The 13423-nt window shown below is 37.8% G+C and overlaps 1 protein-coding gene across 1 annotated transcript; it reads right to left on the bottom strand.

Moving 5' to 3' along the window:
• Nucleotides 1-1948: 1948 nt before the first annotated feature.
• On the bottom strand, nt 1949-13157 carry LOC113238493 (the record flags this gene model as incomplete). Its single annotated transcript, XM_026475318.1, has 3 exons — nt 13011-13157; nt 8114-8237; nt 1949-2121 (listed from the first exon to the last, which is right to left on the bottom strand). Coding segments are annotated over exons 1-3 (369 nt in total), but the record flags the coding sequence as incomplete, so codon positions are not given.
• Nucleotides 13158-13423: the final 266 nt, after the last annotated feature.

Genomic DNA, 13423 nt, shown 5'->3' with positions numbered 1-13423 from the left:
TGGTTTTTGTATTAGACCCGTCGTCCATTTATTTGTAAGTCAATGGGAATAAATGATTATTTAATTTTGACTTTGACTATGTGCCTAAACAAATGTACCTGACTGAGTGAAGAAATAGATTTACTCACAGACGGCAAAAAAGTTGTTAAAAAACCAAAACCGAAAAATTCATAAGGTTCGCTGGTTCGTTCCGTGGCTTAGTTGACATAGCGTCTGGCACGGTTTGCTAGAAGACATCGGTACGAATCCAGCCGGATCGAAGCATTTTTTCTAACTGTTCGATCTTTGTATTAATAATTATAACAAACTAGTGGAGTAATTTCACAAAAATAATCAAACGTAATGGTGGTAAACTTAAAAATTACAATTACTGAAGCGACATCTCTTGTCACCTGTCGGTACTTGTAAGGGTACTACGCGATTATTTATGTAACATAAATCAGTTGGTATATTTTATTCTTATTATTATTTGACATTAAATCGACAACGATAACTAATGTTTGTTGTTTATTAAAACTGTTTTTCTTTCATCTATCATTTTTCTCGAGATGAAAAGTTGTGTGTTTCGCTCAGCAGAAAAGTTGTTTTGCGTCTCGTAGCTTGAAACCCTCGCTACGTTCAGGAATCAACACAAGCACTCGTGGAATCCCCACAATAAACTCTATATAGCAATGTTGGAACTGTTAGGTGGCCATTCCGATTTGTCTTTTTAAAAAAAAAAGAACTAACTTCCGAACACCCGATTTATTGCAGAAAATTACACTCAATATATAACTAACTGACTTCCCGATTCCCGGAGCGATGTACCGCTCTTTACGAATGCCAATGTCTAACTGCCTTGATTTGAGGCTTACGCAAAATATGAAAACGTGCACATTGCATTATGGAAAAATACGGCTTTAATAGTAATATCAACCTTTGCAAAATACCCATATTAGGTTGGGTTATAACAGAACGAATCCAGAAATAATTTTTGAGATATTTGTATAGTAAACTTTATGGGTACTATCCTTATATGTACCCTGCACCCTTTATTTTGGGCATGGTATCGTACAGATCGCTTGAGATCAGGCGAAAACTGGCGCTTCTAAGATATATTTTTAACCTAATAAGAGGATGTATAATTAACCCTCCTCTATTGGCTCAAATTCCTTTTTTTATCCCGCCAACCTCACGTTACGTCCTTCGTCAGCGCAAATACCCTCTATTCAACTTTTATTTGACCCGCACAGTGACACTAAGACGGACACCATTCTTCGAAGCTCTAGCCGTAATTGAATCCTTAAGAGGAGCAGAGGAAAAATTCCTTATCTTCGATTTAATTTTAGAGGGGTATATCCACTTTAAAGTTAAAAATAAAATATTGTATGAGTAACTACACGATATATTCAAGCATAGACACTAATCAGAAACATAAAACAATAAAGTTTCCTCGATAGATAAAAATCACGAAATTACCTCTAATTGTCACATTTTTTCGATTCATCCTCGAAACGAATCAATCAAAAATTAGATAATTAATTATATTTATGCATGATCGACAACTGTCACTACGGATTTTTTTTTAATCCCTTTAGTTTTAGAGTTATTCCGCTAAAACGAATTTGGTACTTTTAATGCGCAAAATTCAACATCTCCTGTCGCATGTCACGCGAACTTCAGGCATATATTTGTCTCACAAATGTGGGCGGAGCCAATGTCAAAAGTTTTTGGGCATGCTCCCTCTTAAGCAAAATAAATGATATTGACGTGTTCAGCAACAATGAATCAAAATTTCTAACATCCGCTGGTTACTATTTGGAGGCGGTCACCGCCCAAAGCTCTGTGGTCCAAATTCCGCATCCTATCTTTGGCCGGTGATAGACTCAACCTTTTTTGTAACTATGACTTACATGTTAGTAATAAGTACTGTAAGTGTAAGTTGTACAAAATAAATAAATAAACACGCCACAAATAATAACTTTAGAACCTTGCTTACCAAATAACTATTACTACCTTTCGTCAGTGCCTGTTTGTGGTGCAGAATGGCGGCTTGTTGCTCTTTTGAAATAGAATATGGCAATCTCCATGGTTCGGCTTTGGGTAGGTAGGATACGGGCTCCGGGGCGTACTTTGCTTGCTCTGGAAACAGAATAATTCGATATTGTGAAGACAGTTCTGCAAACGCATTTTTTTTATTATACCAAGGGACGTGGTAAGCAAAACGCCTGTCCTTAACTGTGTTTGCGCATATCCGTGTCCGTTCCGAATCCGAGAATATGCAAATTTAGTAAACTCGGCCCGACTTCGGATGTCGCTCGTGCACTAAGTCCAATACCGTATTGATTGTTTTTCTTGATTGTTTTTCTAATGGGGCTGACATGTTCAATAACGATCAAAGCCCCTGAATAAATAAAGAGAAAATAAATCCGTTTTGCACGGAATTGTCACCGCTTATTCATCTCCTAAATTGCCACTCTTAGAAGTGAAATATTTTCTTCAAATTTGAATGGGATCACTACTGAGGTACCCTCTTTTCCAACAAAAAAGAATCATTGAAATTGGTCCCAATGTAGTAGTAATAGCTTTTAAATCTACCTGTAAAAGTACCTAGCTAAGTGAAGAAATAGATTTCTCATAGATGGCGCTACGGCAAAAAACAATAATTAAAGCGACATCTCTTGTCAACTATTGGTAGTTGTAAAGCTACCAGCAGCTTGATTTTGTTTTTTTTTTTTTTGTTTGCCTCTCCCGAACGGAAACTGCGTCTCTTTCGAGTCGAGGCGCATAATTGCGGTTCACAACTGGCCGATCGGAAACTTTTGACATTTCAAATCGGAACAATAGTCGATTTAACTCACAAATTAGAAAGATATAGTAGGAATCAGATTCATCTTCTCGCTCAGAAACCCATCTGATTTCGAGAATCGGGTCGATTCCAATTTCAATCAAAATCAGGACGCAGGGCCCTAATTCTGCTAATTTTTAACAGACTTCAAGAAAAGGAGGAGGTTCTCAATTCGACTGTATGTTGTTTTTTGTATGTATGTTACGCGATAATTCCGGTATTTGTGAACCGATTTTCATGATTCTTCTTTTGTTGGAAAGAGGGTACCTCCATAGTGGTCCCTTTCATATTGAAGAAAATCATCCACCTGTAAGGGTAGCTGATCACGCATGAACATCCTTATTTATAAACTGCGCCTAAATTTTACTTAAGGAGCAATTATTTTAATGGTTGCTTTTGCTATTTCTCCAATTCAAGGCGTTTTTCTCTCTCAATATACTTTGAGGAGTGAGAACCGATTTTTATTATCTCCTGTGTCAAGTCCCGTACAGAGGCGAACTAGGGGATATTTCAATAAAACTTGGCAAATAGATATAATTCCACGTACTTCTGAGGTCGGTTTTTTTAGTACTCTGTACTGAGATTATAAATCATCTCAGTTGTCTGTCGATACGTTTGGCATTCTGCTCTTCAATGGCACGTCGCTATGACACAGTCTATTACTACTACTAATATTATATAGGATATTTAATTTGAAGACTAAATTATTGATTAAACGAGTTTAAAAAATTGATTTATCTTATTTTCCTTTATAAGTGAATACGAATCCAAATTGATTGTCCGATTCTACTAAGCCAAATAAGATTTAAAGTGCCTCATAGATACCCCCAAAGAATAATAGAAGAACCAAAATTGGCATGAACTCACCCATATAAAGAATTTGCAACTTGTATAATATAAATAGCGAATATTTGGACGTACATGCAGATTGTTTGCCTTTGTTTTTAAATAATATTAATATAAAATAACATTTTGTTGTATAAACGTAGGTAGTTAGTTATTAGTATTCGTTTCTAATAATATTACGTAGTTAAATTAAATGTTATAAGTTCCTTTGCCATTTTTTTTTGCATCAGGTGTTTACATGTAATTAGATGTGTATTAAATTTAAAACAACAAATTATCGTACCTGGGAAATAAGTCACAATGTAATCGCTGTTGGTAAACCAAATAAATTAGTCAGGCATGTGATGAAATGAACCAATGTCAGCACTACTCATCACTGCCCCTCCACTGAGACTGAACTACGATTGCAACTAAATTTTAACAGAATAGCAAATCGATTCATGAAAAATTTAGACTCCAAATTTTAAAAGAACAATACTTTCGATCTGAAATTCTAAATCCAATATCTAACAATATAATTACAAGACAAATAACCAAAACAATATTGCAAAAGCCTAAATTTAACAACTACTATGGTAAACGAACATCTGAACATATTGTACCAAAACAAATTAATCAATTACCTAAAGAAATTCGTGATAAAATCAATACTAAAAATATCAAAATCATACTCAAAAGATATTTTTCAACACACACAGATACATAATGTTCAGACACTAATTTTTGTCATAAAATTTTACTCCATAACTGATGTCTATTTACATATAGTAATAATACATATTATTTATAAATACTACATATACTATAAAATATATACATTTAAAATTAAATTTATTCTTTACTTAATGTGCTAACATTTGTTTTTGGGGCATCCTGTATACTTGTTAACAAACCGGTTTCCGGACGGTTCGCTCAGTGTCTAGTCGAATAACAAAATACTTTGCCGTCTTCACTGTTGTACAAATGCATGCCTCCAAATGAAAATAAAAACAATGTGTACCTACTTATAAGATTTTTTTTTATATTTTGTATTGGTTTGTTCATAGCAAGGAATGAATGACATCGAGACAAACCCAAGTAGGGTTTAACGGTGTTTTACGTTATTTATGTATACTTTTTTCTTAAAACAATGAAATAAATAAATAAAAATAATGCCTTACTTTCTCAAGCTCGTATCTTATAAAGAGTGATTATTCTGAATGCACCACTTTAAGAATAAAGCCAGCGTGTGAATATGAAGCCTGCCAAATTTGTCTGCCTGTAACTTTGTGCTTTAAGATACGAGTTTGAGAAACTAAGGCGACGAAATTTTATAATAATTGCAATGTAAACTCAATGGAATGACCTTCTATATCTAATAGATTTCTCACAGATGGAACTACGGCAATAAAGACGTTAAAAATCTAGAGTCACTATTACCATATACGAAGTAAAGACGTTCTATCACGTAACAGTAAATAAAAACCCGTGGGCGTGGATCAAAAGAAAGTTTTAACTGAATCAACACTATATGAAGAGAAAAAATGAATAGGTAATTTCATTCGGTCCATTTCACGTACAAATATACTAAATACTCTTGCGCAACTAAAATTTCCGCAGTTTCTTCGTAATAAACGCTTTGTTTTTAGTGTGAAATTTTAACTATAATTGGGTACAGGAATGAATATTTCTAATTACTGTTATGTAGGTAAATAAGTGTTGAACAAAAAACGTATCGAGGTGTATTTTCAACTACAAAACTGGCCACATTCCATCGACAAACGTACCAAGAGTTTTATCGGTGACTCAGATTTAAAAGTCGGTTCTACCTCAGCTAGAATTAAAATTTTTCCCGTACTAATACGGTTCATTTTGCTTGGAACGAGCAGGTCGAGTATCAGGGACACTGGCTTTATTTCATAATTTATTTTTTTACAAGCGAAAATCCATTTGAAAAATGTACATCGTTTACTATACGTGTCAGTTGATATTTAAAAAAATCATTGGTAAAGTACCTATTGAATACTGGGGTTTTTATGTAAAATTTCGAGGTAAGTTTGTGTTTTTTTTTCTATCATGAAAATTTTTGAGAATCGTGTTTTCACACTGTATATCAGTGTACATCCTCAATTTTTAACCGCCTTCAAAACATGGAGGAGGTTACTACAATTATCTATCAAAAAGATATTACTGTGAATATTTGATTAGATATTTTTGTGTGGAAACTGTACTGTACACGTCAAGAGATTTTATTGGTAAGGAAGAGTGGAAAAAAAAAACAAAAACACTTGTCCCCGCCAAGGGGGATAGCTGGTAGGAACTAGTGGGATAGGCTCTCAATTTGACTGTACCTTTTTTTTGTATGTATGTTACGCGATGACACCGGCATTTGTGAACTGATTTTGATAACTCTTTTTTGGTTGGAAAAATGTTCCCTCAGAAGTGGTCCCATTTAAATTTAAAGAAAATATTCCACCTCTAACGGTGGCAAACTAGGGAATGAAGAGATGATGAATGACTTTGAGATCGGTTTTTTAGTACTCTGTGATGAGTTTATACTGTATATTTTTCAAAGTGATTGCTTCATCACTTTCACTTGTGGCGGCTTTAGACGCCGCCTATTATCACCGGCTGGCTGTAACAGTCTCTGGACGAGAGTCGCCAAGGAGAGTGTCACACTTATCGTAAATGTTTGACGGTTTTTTATTACATATATTGTCATGTCAGCGATTGCAAATTGTTTGCTCGATTTGATACAATCCTGTAAAAACCACGAAACAAAATAATTATATTTACAATTATAATTCACAAAGTTCATGAGGCCGTTTTATTGTTTGTTAGGGGAGCAATAAATTCCCCAAATTGGTTTTGGTTCATTTACGGGTCTCGCCGAAAACGAGTTCCGCTGACGACGCATTGATGTCCTCCTTAAAAGCTGTCCGCATGCCGAGAAGCACCAGAGGCAACGCTCTCGTCCACGTATCAGAGTGGCACATGAGAGCTGCCTTGAGCTGACGATGGAGGCGTTCCACCATGCCATTATGGTATGCAAAATCAACCAAAGCCATTTTAAAATAGACTCCTAACTTTAATATTAAGTTAAATCCTCGTCGCCGAAAAACATTTGTATTGCATGTATAAAAAAGTAATCATTCCTTTTTAACCGACTTCAAAAAAGGATGAGGTTCTCAATTCGACTGTATGTTCTTTTTTTTGTATGTATGTTACGCGATAACTCCGGTATTTGTGAATCGATTTTCATGATTCTTTTTTTGTTGGAAAAGGGGTACTTCCATAGTGGTCCCATTTCATTTTGAAGAAAAGCATCCACCTCGAAGGGTGGCTGTTCACGCATGAAGATTCACTTTTATAAATAGCGCCTAACTTTAATTTAGGAGCAATTACTTTAATGGTTGATTTTGCTATTTCTCCAATTCAAGGCGTTTTTCTCTCAATATACTTTGAGTAGTGTCGTAGTGAGAACCTATTTTTATTATCTCCAACGTCAAGTCCTGTATAGTGGCGAACTAGGGTATATTTCAATAAAACTTAGCAAATAGACGTAATTCCACGTACTTCTGAGGTCGGTTTTTTTAGTACTCTGTACTGAGATTATATTATCCCTTGACGAGAATGTGCCGAACCTTTAATGAATTAATAACATCAGAATCTGTAAGTATCATTGATGTTTTTAACAATAACATTTATTTACAGATTTTGTAATACTATTCAGAATCACTTCGCCTCGTCTTCTCATTAGTCGCCATTTCTATTTTTATTTCCACTACTTTTAAGCTTTTGTATATTATTTATTTTTTATTAAAATATGCACATGTTGAAGAAGCTGTATGCTTACTTTTTAATATTGTGTTCACAAGCAGCATGTACATATTTTTAGTAGTATTAGAGCTCCTTGAGAAAGCGTTCGTCCAGGGTAGTATCTACTGCCATCTTACCTATTTCTGCCGCCAAGCAGTAATGTTAGCATTACTGCGGTCTGGCTTTGAAGGGTAAGGGTGCTGGTGAAATTACAGGCACATGGGACTTGTCAACTTATGTCTCAGGGTGACCGGCGCAGTGGTAATGCCCCTCAGATCTTTGAGATATAAAGCTCTGAGTGGCACTGCAACTGTTATGGATAGGCCTGTCGCTTACCACCAGGCGCACGACTTGTTCGTCCCATCGCTTGATATTATAAAAAAATATACATATGTTAGGTTCATATACTAAATTAAAACCATGAATTGTAATATTGATTGAATTACTATTCAATGCAAACTGTTTTGTACATCAAATAAATAAGAAACCAGAAGAAATAGATGAGCTCTTTCACAAAGGACTCTACTGTGACTAAAACGTCACTTTAGAACATTTCCGGCGCCTCCTTATCCAGGTCTTACAGTGTTAACGACTGATCAAGTTTAGTCGTCAAATAAGGCGTTGATACTAATCAGAACTCACCTCTCCAAGGTTCTTGAACCGGCGCAGGCGCCGCTGGTCTCCAGGACGCGGCGATGCTGCTTTGGGGAGTGACGTCATTGCGGCCGGCTGGCGAAAACAGCTCTTTGTGGTACGGGTCTACGAGCTGTAATAAACATGGAGGCTTTAATAAGACGTATTCGTTCCATTCTTCTTCTGAAGGTGAAGAAAGAAGAGCCGTGGTAGCCCAATGGCCTCCTACCTACCGACCTACCACCTCCTAAGCAGAGGCAACAGGTTTGTTTCGTAGCAGTAAAGCATCATCATCTAAATTTAAAGAGCTCTACCGTGTCCGTTAATGGTAATGTCGCTCCGTAATGCTACTTAATTTATACATCTAACCTAGAGTAAGACTATCTAAATATACTTTGTACAATATCTTGGGTTCATTCAATGAAAGAACGGCCAGTATACTGTTATTTCATCAAAACGTGGTAAACGTCTTCAATGACAACGCAATTGCTACAATATGGAGTTGATGTAATGCCCATCAAAAAGGTAAACTTCTTTGAAGGAATGTGCCCAGAGCGCAACCTCAGAGCCGTCACAACACTAACTCTATTCAGCATACAGTTATCAATCCACGGAACTTCCAGAGGCTCAGGTTGAATTATTTTGAACCAGATGCCTTTCTCTTTGGGTCTCTCATCAAAACACTACATCTACACTGACGCGAAGTCCTTCAGACCTATTAGCCTCACATCATTCTTCTTGAAGACATTGGAAAGGCTATGTGACAGAGAACTGAGGGATGGAGCACTTAAGAACATTCCATTACATGGTAACCAACATGCATACAGCCAAGGCAAATCCACTGAATCGGCCCTACATGCCGTTGTGGGCAAGATAGAAGTGGCCCTTAAAGACAAAGCAATCTGCCTAGGCACCTTTATAGATATTGAAGGAGCCTTCGATAAAACGAACTTCTCCAGCATACAATCAGCAATGAGAAGACACAACGTAGATGAAGTGCTAATTAGCTGGATTAGCAACATGCTGAAACAAAGAACAATAAAAACAACAGCAAATGAGACCCCATGGGCAATAGTAGCGAAGGGGTGCCCTCAAGGAGGAGTATTGTCGCCTCTGCTGTGGAACATGGTCGTAAATGACCTTATCATTAAACTCAACAAAGAACATTTCTATACAATAGGATATGCTGATGACATAGCTATACTGGTAACAGGAAACTATGCCAACACACTTTGCGACATTACACAAGCGGCTCTCCGAATTGTGGAAAGATGGTGCAGAGCATATGAACTATCGGTAAATCCAACAAAGACGGAACTAGTAATGTTTACCAACAAACGACTACTAGGTAACTACCGATTACCCAAACTCTTCAGCACAGAACTACAGATATCAACCGAAGTCAAGTACTTGGGAGTAATACTGGACAACAAGTTGAACTGGAACAAACATATGGACAACAAAATTAAAAAAGCCACTATCACCTTCTGGCAGTGCCATAGAATGGTGGGTAAACAATGGGGACTTTCACCCAAGATTACACTATGGCTCTACACTGCGGTGATAAGACCCATGATCAGTTACGGCGCGATAGTATGGTGGCCACGAACCAAGCTGACGACCGCAACCGACAAACTGGACAAATTCCAAAGACTAGCGTGCATGGCGACGACGGGCTGCATGAGGACAACTCCAACTGCAGCCCTCGAAGCGATGCTGGACCTTCGACCCCTCCCACTGTTCATCAGACAGGAAGCGGCGTCAACAGCAGTGCGTCTAAACAAAGCCGGCCTCTGGAAGCACATGAGGACCCCACATACAGAAATCCTCTACAAGTCTGTCAATGAGGAACCGCTACTGGAGGCGGTTGTGGATAGGATCCCAAAACAATACATCTTTGACAAGAAATATAAGATACAATTATTTGAAGATCCCAACGAAGGACTGAACCCCAGAGAGGTCCGAGTCTTCACCGACGGATCTAAAACAAACTCAGGAACAGGTACTGGGGTATTCTCAGAAGACCTCAATATCAGGATATCAGCACCGCTTGGTGACCACAACACAGTATTCCAGGCTGAATGCATGGGCATCAAGTTGGCAGCAGAAGCAATCATAGCGAGAAGAGTAAAGAACTACTCCATTCGAATACTCTCCGACAGTATGTCAGTACTTCAAGCACTGAATAGCTATGACATAAACTCAGGGCTCATTTACGAATGCCATCAAGCACTCATGGAGGTATGTATACAAAACCACGTAACTCTTCAGTGGATTAAAGGACACAGCGGTTCACGTGGCAATGATGCAGCAGATGAACTAGCCAGGAAAGGGTCGGAGACGGACGCTGTAGGACCAGAACCGATAGTGTCCCTCCCCTCCCAATGGTCTAGAACAACTATACACAAAGGTACAAAATCTTCACATAATAATACATGGACCACCCTTACGGTTTGTAGACAGGCGAGGGAAGCACTCCCAACGCTCAATGCCAGTCTATCTCGAATACTAATTAAACTCAAAAGGCAAGAGCTTCGCACTCTAACTGCCGCCCTAACGGGTCATGGTCCATATAATAAACACCTTTTCAATTTAGGTATCACAGACAGCCCTCTATGCAGAGCGTGCATGGAGGGGGAGGAAACGGCTGCGCACATCCTACTTCAGTGCTCCGGCGTGGCCAACTACAGGGCAAAATACCTTGGAGTGCCAAGGTCGCTCCCCGAAGTCTTCAGCAAACCAAGGAGGCTGCTGAGATTCCTGGAGGAGCTTGGGTGGCACGAGTAGGACCCTGCACCCACCACACGCAAAATAGGCGCTTTGTCGTCGAGTTGCGGATACCAGCCCGTTGCACCAAGTACCAAGTACCAAGTACCTCTCATCAAAATCTGCGTAATAGGGCAAAATAGATATCCTATCGCCAGTACAATAAGCTCGCATAGCAAGTGAATCTACCTTCTCGTTACCAACAATGCCAATGCCCCTCACACGATCTCCTCCTCCTCATATCCACTGAAGGTTCCGGATTTGAAGGGTAAGGGTGCTGGTGAAATTACAGGCACATTAGACTTTTCAAGTTATGTCTCGGAGTGATGGGCGCAGTGGTAGTGCCCCTCAAATTTTTGTGATTTAAAGTTTTGAGCAGCGCAGTGGCAGTGCCCTTTGAGCTGCACTACAACTGTTATGAACAGGCGTGACGCTTGCCACCTAAGTGACAGAACGAACAAGTCATGCGTATCATAAATAATCTCAGTACAGAGTACTAAAAAAACCGACCTCAAAAGTACGCGGAGTTACATCTATTTGCCAAGTTTTATTGAAATATCCCCTAGTTCGCCACTATACAGGACTTGACACAGGTGATAGTAAAAATCGGTTCTCACTACTCAAAGTATATTGAGAAAGAAAAACGCCTTGAATTGGAGAATAGCAAAACCAACCATTAAAATAATTGCTCCTTAAGTAAAATTTAGGCGCTATTTATAAAAATGAATGTTCGTGCGTGATCAGCCACCTTTAGAAATGGATGATTTTCTTCAAAATGAAATGGGACCACTATGGAAGTACGCCCTTTCCAACACAAAAAGAATCATGAAAATCGGTTCACAAATACCGGAGTTATCGCGTAACATACATACAAAAAAAAACATACAGTCGAATTGAGAACCTCCTCCTTTTTTGAAGTCAGTTAAGAAACAACATTCAAATTGATGCCTGAACTTGGTAAACTTAATACACAATTTTATTATAAGATATTTTTTGTTTTACGATATTTTAAGGGGAGATTGCAGAGGATCCTCCTAGCACTCTCTTTCTGCTAATAAAGTGATATTAGCGAGTGATAGGATCGTTTTCATTTTTTCATTATTTCATTTATGTAGTGGTGTGCCGTTCGCAATAACGTCAAATATAAAGTAATTTCTTCTGTAAACACCAAATACCACTACATAATTATAATTTTTATCAGGTTGGGTGAGAGCCTGGAGATCTGTCACACAGGTTAGTTCCTAGTATAGACTCCAGTCTCTTGCAAAGGTACCCTATTATTTAAGCATTTTCATGTAAATTACATTGTAAAAACTTTGTACCCTTGTACGAGGAAATAAAGATTATTATTATTATTATTATTATTATTATTATTATTATTATAATTCAATTTCTCACTACATCACTAAAAACATACAACTAACCTTAGAATAATAACGCATAGAATGATAGTTTCATATCAAACGAACTGTCACAAGTGAGGCAAAAATCAAATTCATGTAGGCTAGTTTTAGTAGTAGGTTAATTTTCGGTTTTAGTGAATATTTATACAAAAATACAAGTTGAAACGCGTTACTTCCTTGTGGAATGTGATGTTAGTATCTATTTTATATTTGTCTGACGTATTTTTACACTCATTTACCGCACATTTCGTCATTTTTAGCTAAAATTCTGGAGCTGTTCGCGGTGCAAGTTGACCTTGAGCACTGAAGACCCGCCCGCTCGTGTAGGCCCTTTGGGAGCGTTTCAATTTGCCTCACTTAGCGTGTGCGGACTAGGTTTCTATGCGTTATTATTCTAAGCAACTAACATAAAACCTCATAATCATTGCCAGATCAGTGACTGTGGCTTTGTAAAAAAAAAAGAGAAACCGATTATACCAGCTGTAAAAATTCTTTGTTTAAAAAAGACCTTTTAAAAGTTTACACAGCGTTCTTATTTACATTTTGAAACAGATTGTGCGATTCATTGTACTTAATTAAATTAGAAATCTATGATGTGACAGACTCAAACGATCAGTCAGAAAAGTCAATATCAAAACAGAACAATCTAGAGTGAGCAGTGACGAAGACAAAGAATGTGATATATGCAAACAGTAAGTAAGAAAGAGACAGCAACAAGTCAGTCAGTCAAGTCTTACTCTGTAGACGTGTCGAGCTATGTTCGGTGATCGCGCCAAGGTGGTCCACGGGCGTTGTATCGGCCGGATCATCGTTGGTGACGTGTTGATCTGTCATACAGTCGGTTGCCTGGTACTTTAAAGTATGATTTTTTTTACTACCTACAAGTTTTGACATTTATGGACCATGGCTCAACTTACCGGCCTAGGCCAGTAAAGCAAATATGAAGGTCTATTTCTGTCCTGTACTCTAAACTTTTATCTATTAAGAAATGACTAACAACGAGTAATGTAAACAGCTAAAGAAACAGCCAGCTGCACACTAACAGTAAAAATAATGGCGAGAATCATTGACTTCCAAATAAATGGACGACGGGTCTAATACAGAAACCACGAAAAAAATGTCCCAAGTCAACCTATTTAAACGTAGTGAC

This window comes from Hyposmocoma kahamanoa, unplaced genomic scaffold (genome assembly GCF_003589595.1).
Source record: "Hyposmocoma kahamanoa isolate Upper Pololo Valley unplaced genomic scaffold, ASM358959v1 96181, whole genome shotgun sequence".
Lineage (NCBI taxonomy): Eukaryota > Metazoa > Arthropoda > Insecta > Lepidoptera > Cosmopterigidae > Hyposmocoma > Hyposmocoma kahamanoa.
This window is presented reverse-complemented; position numbering and strand designations above follow the sequence as displayed.